A 27,286-nucleotide genomic window follows, 5' to 3' on the forward strand; every position below is an offset into this window, starting at 1 on the left:
TGTGAGAGACCTTGGAGAAAAATATTTGGGTGGGGTTTTATTCGGGACTTTTTCTCCAGAACACTGGCCCTAATTTTCTTCATGATCAGGATGTGCAAATGACTTTTGCAGTAAGTCTGGCTTTTCTAGCAGGAATGCTACATTGTCCATCCAGTGCCAGGAAGGTGGAAATACCCTTAATTTTATGTTCAGTTAAATACAGGGTTTGCCTTTCTATCTGATGATTTTCAAATAGTTTAGTTTGGAGAGTTTGCTTGTGGAAGACCTGATTCACATGTTTATTTTCTTTTCCCCAAAGTAATAACTACCAAACAAGACTTAGCTATCCTTGTGCTCTTTTCTATATGTTGTTTGTGTCCCCATCCAGAATTACACCCAGAGTATTCATTAGGCAGAATGTTACAGATTTTTTATTTTAGAGCCCTTTCAATTTTTTGCAGCTTTATAGAGTCTTTCAGTAGTTTCACAGAGCATTTTTTTCCTAATTACATTTTTAAAGAGATTTAAAGCTACTGTTAATTCTCAGTAAAACTTTATTGTCAAATTTTTGATTTTAATAGGATCTTAGAGGTGTTGCTACTGGATATTCCCCTTACTATACCATCCTCACTGAATTGGAATAAATTATCTTTGAAGATCCCTTGACTGGCTAGAGAAGGAGGCCTGTGTAAACCATGTGAAGTTCAACAAGGCCAAGTACAAGATCCTACACTTGGGTCAGGGCAGTACTTAATATCAACACAGACTGGATGATGGATAGATAGATTGTGTGATGAATAGGTTGAGTGCAGCCCTGCAAAGACAAGACTTGGGGATACTGGTAAATAAAAAAAAAAAAAAGGATTTGAAGATTTGAACCAGCAGTGTGTGCTCACAGCCTGCAAAGCCAGCTGTACCCTGGGCTGTTCCACAAGCAGTGCATACAGCAGGTAGAGGGAGGGGATTCTGCCTCTGCAGTCTGCTCTGGTGAGACCTCACCTGCAGTCCTACATTCAGTTCTGGGGCACTCAGTTCAAGAAAATCATGAACCTTGGAATGAATCTTGAGAAGAGCCATGGTCATGGTCAGAGGGCTGTAACACCTTCCATTTAAGGACAGGCTGAGAGGTTTGGGGTTGTTCCACCAGGAGTCAGGATGGCTCTGAGGAGACCTTATTGTAGCTTTTCAGTATATGAAGGGGGCTTGTAAAAAACATGAGCAAGGACTTTTACCAAAGCCTTTAGTGACAGGACAAGGGGCAGTAGTTTTAAACTGGAAGAGAGTAGATAGAAACTGGATATAAGAAAGACATTTTCTATTATGAGTGTGGTGAGAAACTGGCACAGGTTGCCCAGAGAAGTTGTGGATGCCCCATCCCTGGAAGTGTTCATGACCATGTTAGATGGGGCTTTGACCAAGCTGATCTAGTGAAAGATTTTTCTCCTCATACTGAGGGAGGTGAACCGGATGATCTTCAAAGGTCCCTACCCACTATTTCCTGCTCCTAATTATTCTTGGCTGGCATTCACCTTATTTGCTGCTTTATATTTGGAGCACCAAATATGGTGAGGTATTGATCCTTGAGCATGTGTATGCATGAGTATGGTAATATAAACATAATTAGTTTTCTTAGAATGAAGGAAAGATATAGCACACATTTTGCAAAGATCTGTCTTCTGTGGTTTCTAATTTATGTTTAATTTCTGATTCTTCTATGCCATACAGATAATTTGTTCAGAAAGTTTTACATAGAAAAATATTTTGTGAAAGTAACTATTACCCAATTTGGAAGTATAAACCCCCCCAGAGAACCCCAAAGTTAACAGGAACTGTATTATGGCTTTGGAAAGACATGCTCCAAGACTGCACTTCTCTCACTGGTATACTCCATGCTGGTTGCATATATTTACAAAAGACACTGCTGAGTCATGTATAAACATTTTGATTATAAAGATTTTCTTCGTTTTCCCACAGACTTGCTGCTTTCAAACAGCTGCATCCCATTCCTGGGCTCAGCAGAGGGGCTTGATTTTCGAACCCTGCTGCTAGATGAGGAGAGGGGCCGGCTGCTAGTCGGGACAAAGGACCACATCTTCCTGCTCAACTTGATTGATGTAAACAAAAATGTAAAAAAGGTCAGTGTGCTTTCCATGGAGTTTACCTCCTAAGTTAAATTTTGTTAAATTCCTTTTTTGTTTGTTTGGGTTTGTGTTTTTATTTATTTATTTCTTCACTGGGTAACTGCAGATTTGTTGTGCAATGCAATTTACCAAGATTTGATAATCTTACCTCCCACAGTTATACATATTATCTTTAATCAATTGAATTTCTCATGCTATGTGATCTCCTGTGTGACTGATGACCTGCAAGAGATTAGTTATGTGGAAGAGCTCTGCAGTGCATGAAAATAGCATCAAAATATCAGCAAACAGGAAAAATGTAGCTCAGAGTGTTCACCTCTCAACTCCTCTGGTCATGGTTACCCTCTTCATTTAAAAGCATTTGGAAGGAAATAACTGAAGACAGCTCTTTCATTGCTTCCTGGCATCACTGGGATTGCTTTACTGTAATACTGAACAGAGCAGAAGCAATTTGAATGGTTTAAATTATAGTAAAATGTAAGTGGCAATTTTAGCATTTTTGTGAATATCTGGAATTAGTAGTGATAGGAAAAGCTTCCACTGGGATCTGCTGTAGTCCCTTGCCTGTGCCCAGTGACAATGTGTTAAATTGAGATAATGAGATGACAATTTAGCCTTCAATATTTCTATCAGACATGGTGAACTGGAGCTTTTGTAAGCACAGTTGACTGCTATGAGTGAAAACCAGATGCTTGCACAGGAACACATGAAAACTGGTTTCCTTCTTCTTCCAGATATAAGAAAATTTGAATTCTCAGCTGTGTTTGGTATTTTCTTTAGGCACCAGAGGGGAGTTTTAAATTACTGGGTTCTGCTGCCAGCTCTGAAGCGGTAACTGACCCTGAATTAATGGGATTGCAGGCAGGGACTGAACAGGTGGAACAAGATACTATTTTGCTCACATGTTTGAGAGCAACACTTGCTGCCATTCTATAGAAGAGATACAGTACCAGGCAGAATATCTTGTTCCCTATCTTGACTTCAGCAATGCTGCACATGCCAGTTTTTGTAAAACTCAGATTCTGAGTATTTCAGAAAATTTCTTCTTGGGGTGCTTTATCAAGCACTTAACTTGCTTCTGTCATCTCAGTAACTGACTCAAAATGCACCACTCCCTCAGGATATTGCATTAATAATGGCACTGCTAATTATAATTGCAAATTTTCAGAGTACAAATTGATTTTTGGTGTAGTCTTTCTGTAGAAAACAAATTGTGTTTGTGTGAAAAGCCGACTTTTGTTTCTGTGGGATGCTGCTTGCCTCCTGAGAGATGCTGAGTGCTGTCACTTCCCATTATGTTCAGTGGGGCTTTATGAGCCCAGACCTTGGTGGAGGTGGCAGCCCCCTGCGTGAGCCACCCCTCAGTCCAAGCTGGTGACATTTTGCCTTTGGCCAAGCCCCCACTGATCATTATGGACCTTGTGCCTTCCAGGAAGGGCAGAACACAGAGCCAGGAGAGCTAACCTGCAGTCGGACAGTGGTATAGATGTTACAGAGAAAAGACTCTGTATTTGGAAGGAAAATTTGCATTTCCTAAGATGAATAGAGAATGTATGCTTACATATCTGTGGTAACCTGAAAGGAGGGAATAAAATTCCTAACCACTTGCATATCTAGACTAAATATGTGTGCAGGTTCAAATACTTCTACTTGTTTTAGTGGTAAACTAATAACAGTTTAACTATTCAGATAATATTTAACTTCTCAGAAAAAAACACACGAGGCAAAATTTATCTAAGTGGGAAGAACTGACTTGAGAAGCCTTGCAGAGCATCCTGGTGTTATGATTTCCAAGGCCTCCATGGGCATTCAGCAACTTTATAAATGTATCTTCTTGCATAAACACCCAGGAAACACAAGGCAATGTCACACAAGTGTTTCTCTTTAATTCCACTGCTCTTGGCTAGTTGAATCTTCTCAGTGGAGGGAAGGGATGAGGTGAAGGAAGTAGCGTGAGGAGCTGTGTGTAAATCTCAGTGCTGAGGAGGATGCTGGAGGATTCTCTACAGTAGCAGGGAAGTGTCACAAAGTAGCATTTGCCGGTGCTGTGTTTAGACTGACCCTAGTTTGGGTTGGCTCCGGGCCAGGAGGCTCGCTTCCAGGCTTTCCCAGCGTGAGGAAACCACACATGTTGGGACTACAAGGGTCTGAAGTGTGTCCTTTGTACTCCTCTGGAGCACGAGTCGTCTGGAAAAAATAATCTGCTTATATACAGCCACTAAAATGAGTAGAAATTGATTAGAATAATACGTTTCTGCCTGTAAATGATGTGTTTATTAATGACTTTGAGGAAGGAGTGTTAAAAGCAAGCTGAGGGGGCAAAAGAGGTATAACAACTTTGAGACTAGAATGCAAGATTGTTCATAGTTTAGGGTTTCCATTATTTAAAATAAAGCTGAACATTTACTTTAGAATGCTCTGTGCTGGGTAGATTAATCTTATTTTAATAAAGCTCTCAGTTTCAGATATTTGTTTTGTTAGGAGCTACTGATACCTCCAAAAGCCAAGTCAGAATCCCCAACAATTTATTCTCATATGTGGATATAATTACTTGGCAAGATTATATTTTAGAGTCTGAAGCTCTGTATTAAGACATTTCTGGAATAGTATTCAAAGAAGCATCCAAAGCCTTGCATCCTGCTCCCTTCTCTAATGTATACTTATATATAATTTAATAACTTCCTTTTTAAAACCTATTTATTTACCTAAATTAGTTAATTTGACTTACATGTATTAAGTTATGGCTTTATTTCCTGGTGTATTTTTCCTTATGAAATAAACCAATAGTTCTGCTGGAGTCCCAATACCTTAAATCATTGTAGTTGTTATTCAATTTATTGTGTAATAGGTTGAAAACTTCCTTAGCTGGCAGCTTAAAAAAAAGTCTGTCCGGTTTCCAGTGCTTGCAAACCTCATTATAAAACAGCAGTAAGTACCACAGTGTAATAAGCAAGTCTTCCAGAATGACAGGCAAATGCAGAAAGCTAAAGTGATTATAGTCAATAAATATATAAAGTTTAGCAACAGATAATCATCTTTCTGTAACAGGGATATATTTTCTCTGAAGTTTTCCTGTACAGAAGCCTTTAGCTTCTGTTGCTGCAGTGGCATTATCAAGTGCCATAGTCTTTTTTTGAAAGATCCTCACATGCCTGACAAATTCTGCAAGCTGTTTGCAAACTGAAAGAATTGTTATTTCTTCCTACGAGTAAAATAAACATGATCAGTGAAAGAAAGCAGTTCTGCTGAAGGCCTCTGTGGCATTACCATCAGAAGTGCTGTGTAAAACAAAAGGATGTTTAACAGCATGAGAGGCTGGAAAGCTAGAGAAGAAATTTGGAACACCAGGCTCTGGGATCCTGCTGGAAACATTACTTTAGTGCATCGAATTTTCTCGTGAGTTTGCTTAAAGCCTTTTCTATTTTACTCCCTAAGCTAAATAAATAGGAAATGCAGCATGTTGTCAGCTGGGTAAACAGTGGGTAAATAGCTGCAGAGCAGGGGTGCCCCTCTCTGTGGCTGTGCTAACAGTGCACACAGGGTTACGTGTCAGCGCGATTATCACGGCGCGATCCGCAGCGCGGCCCGCCCAGCTCCGCGGGAATAGGAATGCTATCAAGGCCTGACAAGCTTTTGAAAAGCTGCCAGCCTGCAGGAGCTGTCAGTGCTAGAAGACACAGCCCCATGTGGGCCAAATAGATAAACATGTCAGATCCCCAATAGCAGCTTTGGAGCAAGCTGTTTTCATCTGTCCCAGTGTGCACTGGCTCTGGGTCACAAATTATCTTCGCTTGGAGCATCCTTGGTTTGTAGTTGCTACTGTTTTTCTGGCATGTGCAGCCGTCTTGTGACATCCTTGAATGCCCTCTTGTATTGACTATTTTCTGTATTTCACAGGAAAAAATATACATATCCAAAAATATATACGTTTCTCTGCTGGGTAAATGCTTATGAAATAGCTGCACGTAATTTTTTTCTGTAACTCCAGTGCTTGTCAACAGTTCAAGTGGGCTTGTATTTCAGCACTATTTGCAGTGTGACCCACCCATCTCTGCAGGAAGGGGAACATGTATGCAAATACATATGCATATTTATGTAAAACAGCACCCTTGAGATGCAGGAGCAGAATTTTACATTCATTGCTCTGAGAAACTTTCTGTCAGTCTATATAAGCATGGTCTCAATTAGGAGTGAGCCCAGTGGGAATTTAGCCAGTACTGAAAGGAGGCTTTGGTTCTTGCCATCAGGCCTGAGCCTCAGGAATACATACAGTCTGAGGTGTTTATTGCAGCCTTGAAACACAGTAATACCAAGTTGGTCCTTCTTAAAAAATGTGTGCTGCTTATTCTAAAGCTCAAAGGAAGTTAGCTTCCTGCCTGTCAGCAAAACTTCAGACAGTCTGAGTGAAGTTTTCTTGACCTGTCAGAAGAAAAAGTTAGCCAGGAAGTATTATTGAAGGCCAGAGAGTCATGTGGAAGCCACTGGAGATATCTAAACTTAGGAGAGTGGGGCAGCAGGATGATCTAGGATAAACCCAGTGAAACTTCAGGTTAGGGACTTCCAGAGGCAGAGGTGATAACTTTGTGCTTGAGAACCCTTGGAGGGGTGGTGGACTCCCCAGGAACCACAAACAAACTGCAGCAGAGGGGTCTTATAAAGAGGAGTTAATAAACCTCAGAGCTGTTTATTCTATGAAGTTGTTTGACAGACTTAAATTTAGGCACCTGTGTAGACAAAGTGAAAGCTTTTGAAAAGTGTTTACAGACACAAAAGCACAGATGGAGCAAAACGTGAAGAAAGCAGTATGAATCCAGAATGACAGCAGTCCTAGGTGGAAGAGAGTGTCTCTGTTATTTCCTTTTGCATTGTTGCCATAAATTATGTTTCCATAAACATCCGCTGTCATTTTTGTGTTTTACCCATGTGTTTAGCTATAAAGAATGGCCAGTATCCTGCTCTCTGAAAACATTTGGTTATGTTGGTCATTGACTTTTTCAAAGGTGGGATTTGTTTTTAGTCTGAAGGGATAAACATGTCAGGAGCAATGCCATTTACCCTAAAAATCCTGGTGTTTGGTTTCCTTTTAGGAGAAACAGACAGTAGTCAGAAGTCTGCTGTGGTTACACTGTGGAAAATTAAGTGTAGAAGCACTGAAACCTTTTAAGATTTCGTACAGTGTAAATGAAATCAGCATCTGGTCTATTTTCTTTAAGCTTTCACATGTGCTCATAACATACACATGAAAATGCACTTTTCAGAAAACCCCTGAGGATGGAAGTATTGGCTGCTACTTAAGTTGTGTTGGATATCACATTTTAAGAGGAGAACTAGGGCATGTGGAGATATTGCTTTGTGCCAGACAGATGCAATATTAGGTTGCAACCTAATATGCGGTTTCACTCTTAACAGCCACCTGCCAAATTAAAGTTACCAAAATCTTGTGAATGTGTCTTCCAAATATACAACTTTTATTTTCCTCTGACTTCCAGAACATTTTACTCAGTTTGACAGCACCATGAAAATAAAGAATGCTGTGCACTGACGCTGGCATTCCTGCTGTGTTGTAAATCACTTTGAAACAAGCCTCATGTTCTCTCTTTCCCCCTTCCTGCTCCATCAGATTATAGCTATCAGAGATCAAATTTTCTCTTACTATGAAATAATTGGAGATGGAAATTCTGGTCAGTTTATTTCCTGGATGTGTGTTGCAGGTATGGGAAATAGTACCACAGGTGGAGGTCTGTGGCAGATGTAAAAAATATTAAGGATACATTCTTGGCTTTTGAGTATCTCTTTAAATATTTCTGGGAGTTAGCTAAACCTTGATGAAACTGATATAAAGAAAACTGGATGAAAAACCTTTAAGGACAGCCTGGTTAGTTTTCAAATACAGGGAGAAGTTCAGATGAGGAACTTAGATGTTTCAGCTTCTCTTGTTTGCTGATCACTTTAAAATATTGAATTCCAGAGTACAGCAATTACAGTGGGAGTCAGTACCAAGACCTGCTTGGGGTAACCTTCCTGTTAGGATTTGTGTGTGGGAACAATCTGTCCAGTTCCCCAGGCTGTGGACTTCCATGCTGCCCACATTAATGCAGCAGATGTGAGATATTTAGAGAGCAACTGGTATACAAATAGGGTGTGCTAAAATCAGATCATTTTCTCGTTAATTAGTGTAGTTGGTTAGAGTATGGTGCTAATAATGTCAAGGTCACAGGGTCAGTCCCTGTACAGGCCATTCATTTAAGAGCTGAACCCAATGATACCTGTAGGTCCCTTCCAACTCAGAATATTCTGTGATTCTGTCATAATTGTAACACTCTTTGTTTTCCACAAAATAATACAGAGAATGCATTAAATTCTTTCCAGTGTTTTCTGGGAAATTCAGTAAATTTTTAGTGCTTGGAGTAATTTTCAGTGAAGTGACCTGGGGTCAGTATACAGCAGTGACAAATGTCCTAGTTCTCAGGATGCAATCCATGAACACCCACTCTTATTGCATTGAGGCATGACATTTGTGATATTGTCTTGTGCAACAGGGTGACATTCTTATTGGATCACTGTCATATGTTTTCTCAGTGCTCCTTGATCTTTTTGTTTTTCTTTGCTTCTGATTTTTGAGCTATGAATTACAAAGTTCTTCAGAAAATCAAGAAAATAAATCAAAAAAAAAGAAAGTCACATTATTGTCATTTTACTGGTGGGAAAATTGAGACCTGACTGTCACATATAGTAAGGCAATAACAAAACTAGGATTAGACTGACTCCTGGCTTACTTCAGTCTGTTTGGCTCATGTTGCCTTCTTTACTGTACTCATTTTATGGTCCCATTGAGCTAAGTCATGAATTCTTTTTTTTTCACACAGAGGGGTAGTTTTTCATGGAGAAGAGTTTCTCAGGGGGAGTGTATTGCATATGCCAACGTGACAAAGGGATTATAACTCAATCTGGCTTTGTTCTTCGGAAACTGCAGTTGGGATTGTCGTATGGAGAATTTATCCATACCAATGAGCCCTACCTTCTGAGTTACAGTGTGCATGCTTCACAAAGCCTTAATAAGACATTTTGATGCCCAGAAAGCTGTAATTTTATTGCATACCTTCCCTGAAACATCAGTATGATGAATATCTAGTACATAGAATAAAACAAGGGAAGAAAGCTGGCCTGCTTTTGCTGCATCAAGCAGCTGTTTAAAATCTGTGTTTTCATCTAAATGCTTTTATCACTTTTAATTCCTTTAAAATAGGAAGGGAGCAATCTCTCTCTTCCCAGGCCCCAGATTTGGTGTGTGTTTTGAGACATGCCAATCAGCTGATGTCCCTCACTCCTGGTGGGGACACACCCTGCTGGAGCTCCGTGCCCCACTAGCAGAGCCCTTTGGGGTGTGTGGTACCCGGGGCTGCACTGATAGAGAAGCGCTGCAGCACGTGCTCGCCATCAGCACAGGAGAGGCTCCAGCGAGAGTCCCAGGGCTGCTGGAAGCCAAGAGCCTCAACGGGACACTCAAGTGCTGGCTGCTGGCATGAGCGTGGCTGTCCTGGGGACCTGAAACTGGAGGGAGTCACGTTGGTCAATGGGTCTCACTCTCTGCTATCAACACCACCTACCTCATGGAGCAGCTATTCCTTTCATAACCCAGCTGCTCTAAGTGGCCCTTTGGGATACTTCATGCAGCTTCTTTAGGAATGTTGTTGCCGTGGAATGGATCCTTGTTACTCCAGTGTTTCAGATTTAATTTTTGTTAAAATCCACAATCTGATATACATTTATTTATGAGCAGTTTATACCTGTTTCCTCTGGCTGTTTATAATTCTGGTCTTAAGAGCCCTTTGATTCTTTCTGTGTAATTTAACTCCACGTGTATTAATAGTGCCTCTCAACTTTCTTCCAGAAAAGTTGTGGCAGAGTTCTGGGTTTTTACCAAGGCTATTGAAGAGTACATGAACGAGGATGAGCTCTGTTCCTTGAGGGACTTCATGAGTAACTTTATACCTCAAGTTCTATACTTATCAGATCTTTTTTTTTTTTCTTGTACTAGTGCCTTGTACTAGTTTTTTGCAGCTGAGCTAATCAGTTTCCATGAGACAATTTAGTAAATAAATACTTAAGTGGAGCCATGGGGAAGAGCAGCTCTAGCACCTTAATGTACTTCAGCTGAGTTACTAAAGTGCAATATTAGAGTGAACCAATTCCTGTTTACCAAGTTATATTGTCTTCTCTACCACACTCCATTTTCATTGGAAACTTGTGTTATTTCTTCCCTAGCTAAAAACTTGTTCTGAAACCTTACAAGCACATGAAGTAAGACCAATGGGTTTTTTAATTGTTTAGGTAGCTTATGATCTTCTTCTTTTGTATTGTGACATCATATAGCATTTTCCACTCATTTTATGAAGTCCTGAACCATCCTAGATTTAGAAGATTAATTAGAAGTGATTCTTGAAAAAGCTGAAATTTCACACAACGGTTTTTTTTGTAATCAGACTTCACTGTTTTATTTTTCAGAATCCCTTCTCCTAAGGATTTATAGTCTGAAATGTTAGCTTAGGAACAAAATCTGATAGAGAAAGATAGATACTGAAAAATGAGTAAAATACCAATATTATAAATTCATGACAGATAGGATAGCAGCTGAAATTAAGCTCTTTTGGAATGAGAATGGTGGATCCATATATTTTTTATACATACATATATATATATATTTATCATCCACATACATACACACATATATATATACATATATATATATATATATATATATATATATATATATATATAAAATACACATTTCAAAAAAATTTTTGCTTTCCTTCTCATTCCTTTCTTATTTTAAAAATGTGTATTCAGTGGACAGGAAAATGTTACTTTTAGAAGCCTGCTGCTCCTGATTTGGAAAAGACCTTTGTGGTTTTAAATGTTTTGTTTTAATCAGAAATCAATTTCCAGCTACCCTTTAAAGTGATACCTTATCTGTCCTACGCTTATGTACTGCTTAATTTTGTACTCCTGGGAGATATTCTTTCTCTCTGATAGAAGAGAGCTTATTAAATTTCATTTATTAGGAGAATTTAATTTCTTTCCTGTTGCTAAATTTAAGAAAATATTTGAAGAATGATTTAAAAGTAATGGTAAGATTGTTTTTTGTTTTAATTGGGCAATAGAAGATAAAAGCTGGAAATCATGACAGTAGCCAACCTTTGGAATTTTGATACGGTTATTTTAAAAGGAAAATAAACTGAAGATTAAGAAAAGGATCCTATTTAAGTATGTAGTTCACATATTCCAAGTGGTTGCATTCTTGCCTTCAATTCAGTAACTCCACTTAGTTATTCTAAGATTTCTCCATACATTTCAAATACAGATGCAACTATAAAATATATTAAATATATAATTTGTACTGCTTGTAACACAAAATGATTATAACATAAGTCAAGGTTGTTGTCACCTTTAATATATAGTGCCTGGTTATCTGGTTTTCGTTCCCATTCCTTGAAGTTTTTGCTTATTGAGGAATATGGGGAAAAAAAAGAATTTGTTAATAAGCTGTTAGCATTGTGAATAAAGCATGTAAATAGGGGAAAAAAAAGCCAATTTAAAAGCTTCAAACCATTTAAAAGCTCAGTTACTTTAAATCTAACAGAAACTACAGGAGCATGTGTTCTTACTTTTTCGGGAAATTGTAAAACTAAGTAGCTCATCAGAATAAAATATAATAGTAAAACTTAATTTCACCCCCTACAGAAAAGTCAATGCAGATGTGTATCATTATTTGTGTCAGTGTTTGAGGGACCCAGACCTGTGGTACTGTTACACAGCATGTCCTGTAATAAAAAATGAGGCTTATGCTTTCTTGCTCAGCACATCGACTCATTATTTATTATGTCATTTTCGTGATCTATTACAATTTAGAACTGACAGTTTCTGGGAACCTCTCATTTCTCATATATAAAGCAAATAAATATCACTTTTACTACCCCATATATAATTGCAAATTGATTTTCAAGTTGGATCACTTAGCTTCACTTTTCATTGTCTAATGTGGTCTTATATAATGCTAAATACTGAGGCTGTTGAGTAACTAGAGAGTAAAACAATTGATTTTTTAATATAATTATCTGTGGTCAATTACCATAGAAGTGGGAGTGTGTGTATTTCAGCCTTGTAGGACAAGCACTAATTCCCATGAAGGAATTTGTAGAAGAATTGAGGGTAAGTCAAGTCCATTAACACTTCTGATGCCTTGAAGCAGATGTCTCTGTTTTCAACTCCTCCAGTTCTTCTGTGTATTTGACAAGGAGAGCTGGGCATGTTCAAAAGTCTACAAAGGGATGTCTTGTCTGCCTAATTGGATAATTAAACCTTGGCCAAACATCTCCCAAGCTCCTTGGCCTCTAGGCTTCCCTGTAAATGATTCAGGGATCTTAGGCAGAATTGGGCATAAAGTTTATGTACAAGAGAGCTGACAGCTCAGACAAATCTCCTTGGCCAGATGTGTTTGGAGATCCATGATCTTACATTCCTCTCTCTGTTCCTTCTCATCAGCTTTTCTTCACTGGTAGCTTCTCATCAGCTTTTCTTCTTAAACTTGACCTGTGTTGCTATTGAGGCTCATCCCACTCTGCCCAGGCGGAGACCAGACTGGACCTACCTTCAGCCCTTCCTGATATTCCCAGTATTTTCTGTGCTTCGTGGCACTGTGCCCTGTGCCACCCACACACCCTGGCACAGCTGATTTCAGATTGCATTTTCATACCTGGGTGCTATGACCACATCATTCTGAGAAAATGCTCAGGGAAAGCAGAGTTATGCTGTAATGCTGTTACAATGTCTTATCTCTGATTCCATGTAAATATTGTTGTAGAGGGTTAAGTTTTAAGTAACTTAAACTACTTTATCTATACTAAGAGGTTTTTATCAGAAAGGTAACTAAATTCACGTGAGAGGAAATTAATTGCCTTGCAGAAATCCAGTACATCCATTTTCACTGGGAATGAAAGAGGGAGAAGTAGAATCAGAAGTGTTTCCAGACTGAGAGAAACAGTGACTGTGGGTTCTTGGGAAGTGATAAAGGTACTTGACGCAGGACACTGGCTGTTTGCTTTCCTTACCCTTGTGGGACTGAGCCTGTTTATGTCAAACCCCTTCCTACAAGGTGCCAACAGCTGGGTGAAAGGGAATATGACAGCAGTCAACTCTTCTTGTATGCCAGTGGGATGTGCACCCTTCCTTGATGATGTTTTTATTTCTGATTCATTTTACATTAATTCTTCATTCTTATATATTTGCTATTTAAGATTTTGTAAAGAGTGATTGGAGACTACTCTAAAGCATTTGTGACTACTAATGACCTGCTGACTGGTGCCTGAGACTTGAGGCAATGTGTAATCAATATTTGCTTAAAAATTAGTGTGATTTGTGGTGTTTTACTGTTAGTTATGAGAAATAACAATAGTTTCATCTTGTCATAATTAGAGGTACAAAATAACCATTTTTATCTGATTGGTTGTAGAAGAATTTGTATTTAGCTTATATTTTAAATTTAATAGAATCAAACCCTAAATCATATCCAGTCTTGACTGCTTAATTGAAGTCAATGAAACAGAACCTGAACTGTTGTTCATTGATATTTCTTCACTAACATAATTTGGATTACAGTAACTGATAGTATTTTGCCATCTGGATTCATCTACATCAAAACCTATTTTATAGAATTCTTCAGGGCAGATTAAAAAAGAAAGAGAAACTGTGTCAATATTTAATGCTACTTATCCAAGGTCCATGATTCTACTCTAAACTTCTGTTTCATTTTCTCAGTAAACTCAGTTAATTTTGATGGGTGACATTTTTAAACCATGCACTGTTGATTTCTGTCAAATGTACTTTTTGTTCTACAATTTCCCTGTAGCTGTCCTTAGTTTTTTGAACTTAATTATTTTCATCTGAAAATTGGCAGAAAGAACTAAGTATTATTTATAACAGTTATGCCAAGTCCACTGGTCTAAATTCTTCACAAATGTAATTTGCCTGGCTTTGCAATCAGCTTAGTTTCCAGATGATTTCGCTCATCATAACTTTTAGGGAAACACATAATGGTGACAAGATGCCTTGGCCAGATCAACTGAATGCTTTTTAAAAGTACATGTAGCCAATGAAGAAATAAATATAGATGAGGGGGTTGATTTAAAACCTCTTAACTTTTTGCAATGGAATCTTGTATTTGAAGTCATGTTCATTTCAACTTACAGGCAAGGTCTTTCAACATGCATAAATCTGTTTTAACTGTTTATTCGTGTAATAATTATTCTGTCAGTCATAGGACAGGTTACAATCTTCATAATCTTTGTTTTCTTTTTACTATGTTACAGATTTACTGGCCTGCAGCAAAAGAGAAGGTAGAATTATGCAAATTAGCTGGGAAAGATGCCCAGGTAAGTATGATATATATTTTTTATTATTGCTGTGATTTATGAATATCTGTGTGTTTGTTGCTAAATGCACAAAATGCATTAGTAAGCTCTTGTTACACTTCTTCTGAATTAATGGTGTTTTTTCTTAATTAAAAAAAAATACATTTCTGTTGTTTTTAAAATATTAATAATTATAAAAAAATTCAATATTGCAGGCAGCAATCATGCTAGATTTTTCTTTGATGTAATAAATGCAGCTGAGAGATGAATGGACTTACCTCAGAAATGTATACCAGGCAATACTCCCATAAAATCCTCTTTTTTCACATTAAAATGCCTCTTTTCATCTTGGGAGTGTCCTGAGTGTAACTTCACTATAATTCTTTAAAGAAACAGACAAGTAGAGCAGTGTATGAATCAACTTAACTTGCAGACAGCTTCAGTTAGGGTTAAAAGAAAATCTCAGACTCAATGGCTTTTCCCTGGAACCACAAATTTTCTTTAGGAAGTATATTTAAGGTACATACGTGTACATAAGGTACATAAGGTACGCAATACAACTTTTATATGTTTTGCTTAGCACAGATTACATCATGTGTCTAGAGCCTAGCCCCATAAATATAAACATTTCCTGGCTGTAAAATAAAATTTCCTCATTTTGTCTCAAAAAAATCTCCTAATTTCTGTCCAGCACATTGATTATTGAGGTAGATTCCAGCTCAAAACACTCTCAGCTTGAAGAATTTCAATTTCTTATTCTAACTTGTTGCTAGCATTATATTTACAGCAGTCAAAACCTAAACAACACCTTTGCTGAGCACTGGGAATATTCTTATACTGGTATAAGAATATTCTTATACTAGTGTATATGGAGGATTTGTGCTGTTCTATTTCTATCCTAAGAGAAGAAGGAAAGGGTTCTGGGAGGGAAATACTTGTTTTGGACTTTTACTAGGTGTAGGATGATGTCTAGAAAGTATGAACTGATCTTGTGTTTCTCTGGAGTACTGCTGGAGTACTTGTTTTGTGTTTCTGTATTAATTTCATTTTGGGGAAAGATAGAGCAAGCCTTTTCCTCCAGCCCATGTACCATCCTTGGAGCATGTAGCATCTGCCTGTGCTTCCCAGCAAGGAGCAAGCCCAGCTAGAGCCAGGACAGCCCACTGGACTCAGAAATGACCAAGTTAAACTCACCAGTAAGATGTGCTTGGTGCAGAGACAAAGCATATCCTTGGAAGTGTGCTGAAGCCTTTCAGCCAACCACAGTTACTTTAATCATGCAATATTTGGTGTTAAAGCACCCTGAGCTGGGAAGCAAAGGCAGGAGGACTGGTAGCCACACAAACCCAGTGGCTCTGCGACCTCTGCCCAGTTGTTGGCAGGTGTTGTTTGCTGCAGCACAGGCTGAACAGATGCCCTCCAAACCATGCTGCCAGCACACAGCTTCTTGTGGCTGTAAGCCTTACAGTAGAATTAGGTTTGCAAGTCGGATTGATGAACTGCCTCGTAGATAGCCACTGTCAAATTGCAGTTGTTGCAGCTTTGAACTGCTTCATAAACAGTCTCTGCTACAGTAGTTTTAAGCATAACAGTGCTATGGCTGAAACTTAGTAGAATGTATAATGTGGAAAAGAAGAATACAAAAAGTAACCTTTATCTTTCTTTTCCCAACAGACAGAATGTGCCAATTTTATCCGCGTTCTTCAGCCGTACAACCGGACCCATGTTTATGTCTGTGGCACAGGAGCGTTTCACCCTCTCTGTGGATACATTGAACTTGGAACTCACAAAGAGGTAATTTAACTTTCTCACTAGTGTGACATGTCAAGGAATAGCCCTCATCTTGTTTAGCATTCATCATAGATTGGAAAATACTATGTGAGTGTGTAAAAAATGACCTGACAGCAGCTTGCATAAATAACAGGATAAATGGTGGATTCTGCGGGTCAGACGGGAACTCTCGTTCTCACATTCAGTATGTGCATATCACTTCTGAACAAAGCACTTTCCTCAGGCTTAATACACAAAGTTCTTTGGAATGACACTTCCATGTGATTAACTAAGTGAAGAGAACATCTAACCCAGATGTCTTCCTTTCTAGTAAGTCATTTCTGCACATACTTTCCTTACGCACATACATTCAGAGTTCAAGATGAAACTTGTAGTTCTGTCTTTTAATGTACATATTTCCTTGGTCCACAGAGGGATTCCTGTGCCCCGTGCATGAGAGTAATGAGCACTTTGAAAAGGGTCTCTGAGCCTGAGTGCAGGGACAGTGTCTCAGGACTTTGCAATGTGTTGCAGTCTGGTCACTGAGGAGGTGTTGGTTGTCATCCATCACTTGTGGCATATTCCTGAGCTGAAGTTTAGCAGCTGATTGGTCTTCATTGGCTGGTGACAAAGAAATCTCTATCCTAAGTGGTAAATGTTTGCGACCTAACCCCCAAAACATAAGAATTCTGGTGTTGTGTCAAGCAGCCACTTAGTATACAAGTCTCTTTTTAACTCCTATATGCATCACACCCTGGCTATATTTATCCCACTGGCGCTGTTCTCAGACAGTGTTGAGATGTGACCTGTCTGGCTGATTGCCTGTGGTGCAGGCTTCCTATGCTGCTTTAGAAATAGCTTTCTCTTTTCTTCAAGGCTGGGTAGAATTCTGGAGTATAAGAAATGATATCTAAAGTTACTAAATGGATTAATCTTAAACAGAATAAGAATCACATAACAGTTTGGGTAGAAAGGGCTCTAAAAGACCACCCAATTCCAACACCCTTGCCACGGGCAGGGACACTTTCCACTAGAGTAGGTTGCTGAAAGCCCAATCCAGCCTGTCCTTGAACAATTCTGGGGATGGAGCATCCACAGCTTCTTTGGGTAACCTGTGCTGGTGCCTCACCACCCTCACAGAGAATATTTTCTTTCCAATATCTAATCTAAACCTACCCTCTTTCATTTAAAGTTGTTCTACCTTGTTCTATCACTGATACGTGGAATCAAGGGAAGATCCTCATGGAAGAAAAAAGGAATTAATGCTTGCCCAGACTGAGATCTCTCATTGTGTACCCCACAATCTGTGGGTTGGATGACCAACCCAGAGGGGCTGCTTATGCAAAAGAAAACTGAAACTCTGAGAAAACTACACAGTAGTGTTCTTTGCCTAATAAACCATTCATGCTCCTGGTATTGTCTGATATATGGTGTATAATTTGGCTTACAATGAAATAATTCTGTAGACTTCTTTCCTTTGCTACCTTAAATATTCTGGTTGAAGCAACTGAAATTTTAGATCCCTTGTATCATGCTGATTTCTTAGCTGAATGATCAAATACACAGCTGAATAGACCAGAACAGCTCTCAGCAAGAGTATAAATAAGGCTCTGATTTACCTCTGGGTCATTAGCAAGATTCTTTATTCACTCTATCATTGCCCTACTTCATTTCATCTACTTCATTTGTGAAGGTTGTTTTCACCAGACCTTATGAAGTTATGGATTTGGTCTGACTGTTCAGTCCAGCCAGTCTAGACAAGGGGTCTGTCTCAGCTAGACATGACCAATTACCTTGTGAGAGGAAATGGAAGAAGAATCCTGGTATTGTATTTCCTAATCCCCTCCCTGTCCCCCAGTCCTGCCTCTCCCACATTCCTCCTGGTTGCTCAGCTGCAGGGGTAGGTTGGACAGTGTTCAGCACTGCTCCTGCCTCTTCTGGCACAGCAGCTCTTCTACAGCCTCCTGCTCACTTATCAGCCTTGAATGGCATCAGGCATATTTTCCCTTTCCTTCTTGGAGGCCCAAACACTCTTCAGCCACCATCCTTCCACCGCCTCTCCAGATAAATGTGACAAGGCAGGAGGGTGCTGGGGATAGGCACAGTGATATGAATTTGACAGGCAGTTGAAAATGTCTCCTTGTAGGAACTGAAGCCAGGAAATCCATTCTCTTAGATTTTTTTTTTCTTCTTTCCGTCCCTCACCATTTTAAAATTAAAAAAAAATAAATTAAATCTCTGGGTTTTAATAACAGATAATGAGTGTCTGGTAATTAGCAGCCTCTCCAGGAAGATGTGGGATGCTCGGGAGAGCCAGGCCCTGAGACAGCCTCATGGAGGCTGGGAAGCCAGGCAGTGCTCTGCTGACCTTTGAAAGCTGCTGCTGGATCTGCACAGTGCTCTCCTGGCCAGTGCCAGTGCTGTGAAAACAGAGAGGAAAACACTGTGGATCAGGTGACTCAAAACCACAGCAGCCACTGCTTTTGAAGCAGTACAAATCCCCAACGGGATCACACAATTAAAGGGGATTAAAGTCCTCGTCTTGTTATTGCTCGAGTCGCTGCCAAAACTTCTCTTGGCTGGTGGAGAAGAGGCTTGGCCTGGTTGATGCTGTTAGCCACAGCTCTCCAAGGGATGCTCTTTTCTTTGAAAGCTTTGCCTGAAGTGAAAGCAGGAGGTTAATTCTGTGTGAATGCCTGGTAGTGTCCATTAGTTTGTCTGGGGGAAGTCTGAAATATTTGATGTTGATCTGTAACTCCCTTGGTCCCCTGAGTACTGCTGGGCTTGCAGACAGCCTCTTCCCATGTGATAAGGCAAGGGTTCTCTGAGCTGCTCAGGCTTCCACATCCTAGAACAAAGAACAATGGGACACCAGCCTTGTCAGGAAAAAAATGCCTTATTTTTAGTTTAGTTTTATCCTTGCTGTGCTCGCTTCAGCAGCCTGAGAATTCGGTTTGCCTGATTTTCCACAGGTTTGGTAAGGTAACAAGTATTTTGATGATCAAATTCCGTTCCCTCTGAGCTAGGATTGCTGGAGGAAATTGAATTTATGTTCCCAGATTGGAATTGATTTTTCTTTTCTCTTAAGGAGCTTAATTATTCAATATCCTGGGCTTTTGTCTTCTGAGCCTAGAGAGTTTAGGAGGCACCTCAATAACATAGAAAGGTTTGGTCATTTATAATCTGATGTGCATTAAGGATGAATTGAATTAATGTGTTGTGAAGTCTTATTCTATGTGGCCATCTTCGGACATACTTGCTTGTCATCTGTACTCTCCTGGCCTCTTGCAAGGTAGAGATATGGAATAATTAAAGTAATTAAAATCACTTAATCCATTTTTAATTGTTGAAGTCATGGAGATGTTTTGATTCCTTTTTAAACTAGCTTCTTAATTTTTTGTTTCTATAATACATTCATTAGATTTCTGAGCACTTCTGGGATTTTGAATATCACTGTAGATAGGAAAACATGTTAAAGGAAAACATGTTAAAAGCACTTCTGTAGGAAGTGCTCTCCTCTTATAAAGCTCCCCTCTCATAAAGTCAGCACAATTCTGAAGAGTCCCTATACCTGCAGAAAATTCACTTTACTCCTCTGAGCTATCAATTTGCCTTCAGCAAGACTCACTATTGATTTCAGGTTAACTGTACTTTCAGGAAACCATTGAAAGGGGCAAATAAAAGAATCCCTGCTGGCAATTCAAAACTATAATAACGGTTCAAATGGATGCCTACAGGAATAGAGTTGTTGATTGCCCACTGAAAACATTGGCAATAATTTTTAAGTAACTTATTTTCTTTATATTCCTCTCTGCTCTTGTTCTGTGGCCCAGGAATTAATCATACTGTATTTGGAAACTACCAGGAAGAAACTATTCTGATATCTCTTGTATCTTTAGCCTTGTTAAAAATAATAAGGGAGAGCATATGCTGCTTTCATTTTAAAAGGGTCTGAACTGTGTCTGTTGTGAACATTATTCAGCAGTCCCTGGAGAAATTTCAGAGTCAGCCAGAATCCCTTCAGGGTCTCCTGTTGCAATACAGTCTATCAGCACTTTCCCAAATAGAAGCCAGTGCCTTTTAAGTACAACCCAGCTTTTAATTGGAGTAGAAATGAACAATGCATCTCTTCTTTTCTGAAAAGAATTGTATTTTTTTTTAAGATTTGTGTTTCACTACAGAGTGACCAGGATACAGTAAAACACTGAGTGAAAAAATCCAGTTATAAAACAGACACAGACTGTAAACATCAATGCTGAGATGACAGCTGCATGGTCTAACACACCTTCACTTTGTGCACTAGCAGAACAGGCTGTCTAAGTAAGTTTTTCCCTGTAGCCACGCCAGGATAATGAATTTGTGTTTATTCTCAGGAGATGGTGTTCCGTTTGGATACCCAGAACCTGGAGTCTGGCAGGTTGAAGTGCCCCTTCGATCCCCAGCAGCCATTTGCTTCAGTGATGGCAGGTAAGGAGCCACCAGAGCCAGGTGCTGCCCTCGGACCTGCGATGGCTCTGGGTGAGCCCAGGGGCTCAGCAGATGCCACTGCTGGAGCTCCTCTGGCACTGGTCATGTTTCCATTGTGCTCTCAGTGCTGGGGAAGCCTTCAGGCTGCAGACACCAGAGAGCTGGAAGGCAGCAGTGCAAACAGAGGCATTAGAATGGCAGTGAAGTCTCTGTCAGCTTGGTGGGAAGGCAGTTTCACCCTCACCCAGTCATTGCTCCTTTAAGAGGACAACAAAAAAACCCACATGGACAGTGAGTGTTTGAAGCCCTTGTGGGCCTCTTTCTGCAATTATCAATATGTTCTGCCCTTTGAAGTCTGCTGACATGCACTATTTCCATAAATACGTTTCTGAGGTTTCTATTTACTCGAGCAGCCACTTCTGAAGCCGGGAGCCGGGGAGCAGATAGTGCACTCTGCCTGCTGCGTGCATCGCAGCACTGTGTGGTCTGACATTTGGAATGTCAGCTTGACCTCTGCATTTCAAATCACTATAAGAGCTACTTTTGTCATGGTTTGGTTCATAGCTTTGGACAATTTTCATTTAACTTGTCCGTCGAGCATATGAATACAAGATAAGAGTGAAGCACCATGACGTTTTCATTTGCAGCCAAAGAGCAGTGGTGACAGTGCTTTGAAGTATCGGTCACTCTGTGTTATAAAAAGAATATGACTAATGTTCAGTCTTTATTCTCAGATAATAAGATAGATGATTTGTGATTCTGACCCTACAGATGGGGCAGGACTTCCTTTATTAAAAACAATAGATTAAAGCCTGTGCTTATTCTTCTCAGAGACCCCTAGTCCTCTTTAATGACCGTGAAGTCTATTTTTAAAATGGGATTCCAGAAACTTTAACTTTTTTTTAAACTTTTTTTTTAATGCAAGCAGTAGAACTCTGTGATTTATTACAGCATTGCCTAATTTCAGTAGCACTGTCATGCTCTGACTGTTCTATTAAATCTTGTGAAATGAAGAGGCTGCTGTCTTTTAGCTAGCTAAGACATGAACTTTGCTGCATAACAATTTTTGAGCGAGATAAAATTAATGATCAGGGTATTCTAGTACTCTTTTTTGACTGTTACTGGTGTCAAGTGCTTCACAATAATGCACAAGAAGCATTGTAAGGAGTTACAGGCCTGACCAGAGAATGTGTTTTGGTCTATCTTTGGATGCTTCCCTTATTCCCAAGTGAACTAGGAGAGCAGTATAGCTCATGCGTAAGATGCTGCTCTTGAGCTCAGGTGAGATCATTTCCCATCTCTGCCATTAATGAGCAGAGTAACCTTGGCATCTGACTTCTCTCCATCTACTTTTATTAATCTGCCAAATGGCAGTAAAGATTACTTATATTCTTCAGAGAACACTTTTTATTCAGTTACACATTTACGAGCTAAGTCATATCTAACTATATTTTCACTCATATATGTAAGTTAATGCAACTGAGTAATTTTCATTCTTCGTAGAAATAGGTAGTCTAATACTAGATGGCATATCACTTCAAGTAGACTTATAGATAAATTGGAAAAAGTAGTTTTTTGACTGAAAAATCACCTGTTCATCATCCATCCTCACAAATTACCACTCACCAAAACTGTTCAGGTTGCTACAGAAACTTGGAATGAGAGATACCAAATGCTGAGAGAAGTGCTGAAAATGACTTGTCAGCAGAGCCTGAGCAAGGATGGAGAATTTCTGTTGGCCCTTCAGATGTATCGATCACAGAGTGCCTGTCACTTAGCAAACACCAATTACCCTGCCCATCCCTCATTATGACAAATACCTTTCAGAATGTGCGATTGTTTCTTTACAAAGGGAACATGCTGTCTGAAAGATGTGCTTTCCACAACTGTCATGGAAATAATACAGAAGTAACAATAATAATGAGGTAAAAAGAAAGATGATAGATCTTTTTTGGACAAATAAAGTGCTTGTGGATCATGGGTTGTGGGTTGGTTTGTTGATTTTTTTTCCCTCCCTTGATCTTATTTTTTTAAGTGCATTTACATCTTTCGCAAATGAAAGCACAAACATCAGAGTTGAATGGTATTTATTCTGCATTCACACTCAACAAAGGCTTCTCTCTGAAAGACCTTGTGAAATGTTTCAACCCAGGAGTATCAGAAAACCTGGATGAAGAACTTTTGGAAGGGGATTTTTATGTATCATATAGCTTTTTGTAAAATTATAATTTATGAACATGAAATTTTTTGTTTTTATGAATAAGAGATTTATTTTTGCAGGTCATCAAACAAAACAAAAAAAACCCTCTCCCACAAATAAAGCTTGTTATTTTACAGAAGAAGGAGTATTTAAAAATGCACTATGTGGTAAAAAAGCAAAAAAAATATTTACAGTAATACTGTTTCTTTGCTTCTTTTTGAAAAGTACTGAGATATGAAGGGAAACAGAAAATACTGTGCATTCCTTAGCATTTTGATTGCCCACAAAAGGGGCAGAAGACCAAATAGTGACTGCAGTTGCAGCAAGCTCAGGGCACTGTGTTACAGATGTAGTGTCCTTGTGAGGCAAATTCTGGCTGCCTTATTTATGCAAAATGTGTCCTTTATTTCAGGGAGAGCACTCTGTGTTAAAATGATGATTTGTGTCTGTAGCCATATTCCTGCCATTAGCACAAATTCCCTGGATTTGTGCCTGAATTAGTCTTTGTGAATTAAGTGTTGGATGGGGATCCTTGCTCCAGGAATGGGCCAGGCTGCAGCATTCCAGTGGGGAAGCATCCATCCCATTTTTCTGTCTCAGGAGCAGCAAAGCCACTGGGGCCATGGCAGTCCTGGGGCACAGGAGTAGCTGGGATGGACAGGTGGCCATGCCCTCACCCTGGCTCCCAGGTGCATGGGACAGGGTGTTCTGATTAAATAGACCTTTATACCCTTAAGAGCCCAATTCCCATTAAAGCCTGGGAAATTGACTTTCCCGAGTGCCTAAAAGATCTGAAAATTAGGCGTTGACTGCATTATTTCTCAGACATATAGTTACAAATATCACTCTCGTTTAAAAGTATATAAATTCACAGAACCGAAAAACCCATTAAAATATGACCCAATAATATTTTAAAGCATTAAATTAGTTTATAGACCAATTAAACACAGGTGTTGTTCACCCAACAAAATGTAAATAGTCTTTTTTTTTTTATGCCACAGCTGTAGGAACCCTATTTCTTTTTCATTTGCAGATGAGTATCTTTATGCTGGAACAGCTTCTGATTTCCTTGGCAAAGACACTGCTCTGACACGTTCTCTGGGCCCTTCTCACGACCACCATTACATCAGAACTGACATTTCTGAACATTACTGGCTTACTGGTAAGATCCCAAACATATGCTCTTGTCATTTGCATTGTGCCTGCCTCTGAAGTTAATAGCTCCTTCCTTATATAAATATATGTCCAGTAACTATAAATATAGATATTGTACCATGGAGGCTTTGGATTACGTAGGCTTTTTTAGAAAAGCTCCGTGGAACAGAAATGCACTTGACAAGAGTCACAGAGGTGAAAATGCTAATTAAGGGAAGAGTGGGAGCATAAGACTTAATCATAGTTTCCGTCTTTGATGTGTATATCTGTGTATAATCCTACCACTGAAGTAATATCATGACTGAAATGCTTCTGTATCCAGTCTTGTCAGAATCATGTTTTAAACTGTATTTTCCAGTCACTTGTTAGAAGCTGTTCTGTATAGCATGTTGAAACAACAGACTAGAAATCCCACATTTTTTGCTAGGAGGTATTTTTCTTTTTTTTTCCTTTTTTAGGGGGAAAAATACCCTTTGTTGCTGTGAGGATCATTTTAAAACCACTAAGGGCACACTAAAATAGCTTCTCCAGCAAAACACTGCTTTTTCTTGCCTGTTAAAAAACATTGGGAGCTAGTAAACCCTCTGAAAAACTGGCTGCATTTGCACCCAGCCAGTCTCAAACCACACACAGAGTAACATGGAAAACTTCACTCACAAGCTAACCCTGCTCAATTAAAGCATCCCCCTTTTAGCTGTCAGCTGTCCTTAAAGATGTGGCAACATTGGTCCTGGCTCAGGATGCCTGTGTGACTATTATGGGTGCAGTGTAAGGCCAGGGCCTGCTGACCACAGGGTTAAGTTGTCTTCCCAGCAGACACTTCTAAAAAGGATAATTGTGCCTCCTAACTCCTTGAGACCTCAACAAGAGGACATGTTCTTTTTTTTTCTTAATAATTTTTCCCTATCCCTTCTCTTCATTCTGTATTGTTGCCTTAAATTTCTATCTAGATGCAACTCCATAACTCCAGGATTTCTACTGCGAGATAAGGAGAGAAAGCCACTTAAAAGTCATGTTTACCTTTCCAAATAGGAGATTGAAGAATCTCACTCTGCTGAGCTATCCCACTTCCATTTCTTGTGCTGAAAGTCTTTCTTGTCTCACCTCTCCCATCTCATCTCTGATTTCCACACACCTCTTGTGCAGTGCAGAGCAGAAATGGACTGTGATATGGACCATTATGATGGGTCCATCCAGGAGTCAGTTCTCTAATTCTAATTAACCATGCAACTGCATATCCAGTTTTATCACTGATGGCCTGCAGATGCTCAGCATGGAAAGGTGGCTGGGCAGCTGCTTTCCTAAGGGATGCAGTAATAAGGTAAAAACAAAGATTTACTATGGTTTGGCCCTGAGGAGCATCTGGTGCAATCATTAGTTTAGATCCACATTGATGAGCATTACAGGGTTCAGCTGCCAGTCCAAAAGAACTTGTAGCTTAAAAATACATTTTCAAACATTTCTTTCTCTTATTATTGTTTCTTCATGAGCAGTTTGAGGCAAGGGAACACTACAAGGAAACAGAATAAACTATAGGTTTGAGAAATGTTTAAATGTTTTAGTGGGGGGGGAGGTGTCTGCCTTTCCGCTCTCATTTAGATTGATTCACAATTTATTCTGTTTTCACTTAAAGCATCTGTATTTGTGAAACTTTTCTAAGGAGAACAGTATATTAATATGTCTGGGTCTGAAAAACAGCTTCAGTGTGCTAGACTGTGAGGTGAAAATTGCCTCACACTATATAAACACTGAAGACCCTATATATTCTTCAGGTTTACCTTGTTTCCAGCCATATAAAACCCTACAGCCACAATTCTGTCTAAGACTTCACAAACACAATCCATTCAGTGTTATACTAAGAGGCATAGACATAAACTAGGTGCTTTTAATATTTTGAAACAGTCCTTTTAAGGTTGGAGAAAATTTGAAGTGCGACTTGAAATGACGGCATCATTTTTGCAATAAGCCGTAGGGTGGCCAATGTATTTCTAGTCTATTGTGTAATGTTACCAATTACATACTTCTGTGCTTTCACCCGATATTGGTATAAAGAAAATATTTACTTGATTTCAGATTTAAAACTCCCATCTCATGTAAATCCCCTCTTCTACTGCCCATTTACCAAGCATGTGTTAGACCTCCAGTAAAAGTTGTACATACTTGGATAATTGTACAATTGGAAATAAATTATTACCATGCATGACTCATGTTTTACTTAGGATAAGCATAAAATGTACAGCTTGTTTTTTTCCAGAGGGCCAAGGAAGTTTTGCTATAATGCACCTTAATATTTTTAAAGTTTAGTCTTATTCTGTTTCTGGAAACAAAATTATCCTTCCCTGAGGGAAGGGAGGTAAAGACAAAGCACGAGGGAAAAATGCGTGGGATACCTTCCAATTCCTTGCAGGGCATCTCTGTCTTGGCTAATTAAGACATGTCCTAATCTCAGTGAGTGAATAGCAGCTCTGCAGAGGGGGAAGGAGGAAGGCAGCTAATCTTTCCCATGACTCAGGCCCACACGTGCTCGTCCTCCCGCAAGGGTGGCACTGGAGCCGAGGGGAGCAGGGCTGGGCCATCTGGGGTTCCCACAGCTGCTCGCTGGAGCTGTCTCACCCAGGGATGAGGCACGTGGGGCTGGTGGCCCCTCTCCGGATGGCAGAGCCACCCACTGGAACCGAGTCTGCCCCGTGCCAGCCCCGTGGGCAGAGAGCACCCACAGCCCCACGCACAGGCACCCAGTGAGCAGCTGCACATTCCTCCCTCCTCCGTAGGAAGGGAAGGCCATGGCTGGAACCAGGGCTTCCTTGAATTGCATTCATCTCTTTTTTTTTTTCCTTTTCACTTTTTCATAGCAATTTAGTAGTCTTTTCCAGGGCAAAGTCTTGGAGGCAGTGAGTTCTTTATATCCTGCGAACTTTGGATGGGATTCAACTCCCTTAGCTCTAAAAGGCAAATGTAGCATCCTGTCTGAGCTCAGTCCTTTTGCTTGCCTCTGTAATTTACTGAGTGAGGTGACACTTCCAGAGGGTGACTCACCCCACCTATTGTAGGAATCTGTCTTAAAATAGGATTATTCATTGTCACTTTGTCCCTCCCTGAGAGAGGACCTGGCTGAGAATGGGTTAGGAGCTTGACTTCTAGGTGGTTATGGTAAATGAGGTAAGCAC

General features: G+C 39.6%; 1 protein-coding gene across 2 annotated transcripts in view; it reads left to right on the forward strand.

The window, feature by feature from the left end:
• SEMA3D (semaphorin 3D) overlaps positions 1–27,286 on the forward strand; it is a 135,546-nt gene that overhangs the window by 57,057 nt on the left and 51,203 nt on the right. For both annotated transcript variants that reach the window (XM_063153780.1, XM_063153779.1), the window contains exons 3-7: positions 1,954–2,114; positions 14,486–14,548; positions 16,202–16,321; positions 20,671–20,764; positions 23,998–24,126. In XM_063153780.1, the coding sequence (XP_063009850.1) occupies positions 1,954–2,114; positions 14,486–14,548; positions 16,202–16,321; positions 20,671–20,764; positions 23,998–24,126 (567 nt within the window). The remainder of the gene's footprint in view (positions 1–1,953; positions 2,115–14,485; positions 14,549–16,201; positions 16,322–20,670; positions 20,765–23,997; positions 24,127–27,286) is intronic.

This window comes from Melospiza melodia, chromosome 4 (genome assembly GCF_035770615.1).
Source record: "Melospiza melodia melodia isolate bMelMel2 chromosome 4, bMelMel2.pri, whole genome shotgun sequence".
NCBI classification, from domain to species: Eukaryota; Metazoa; Chordata; class Aves; order Passeriformes; family Passerellidae; genus Melospiza; species Melospiza melodia.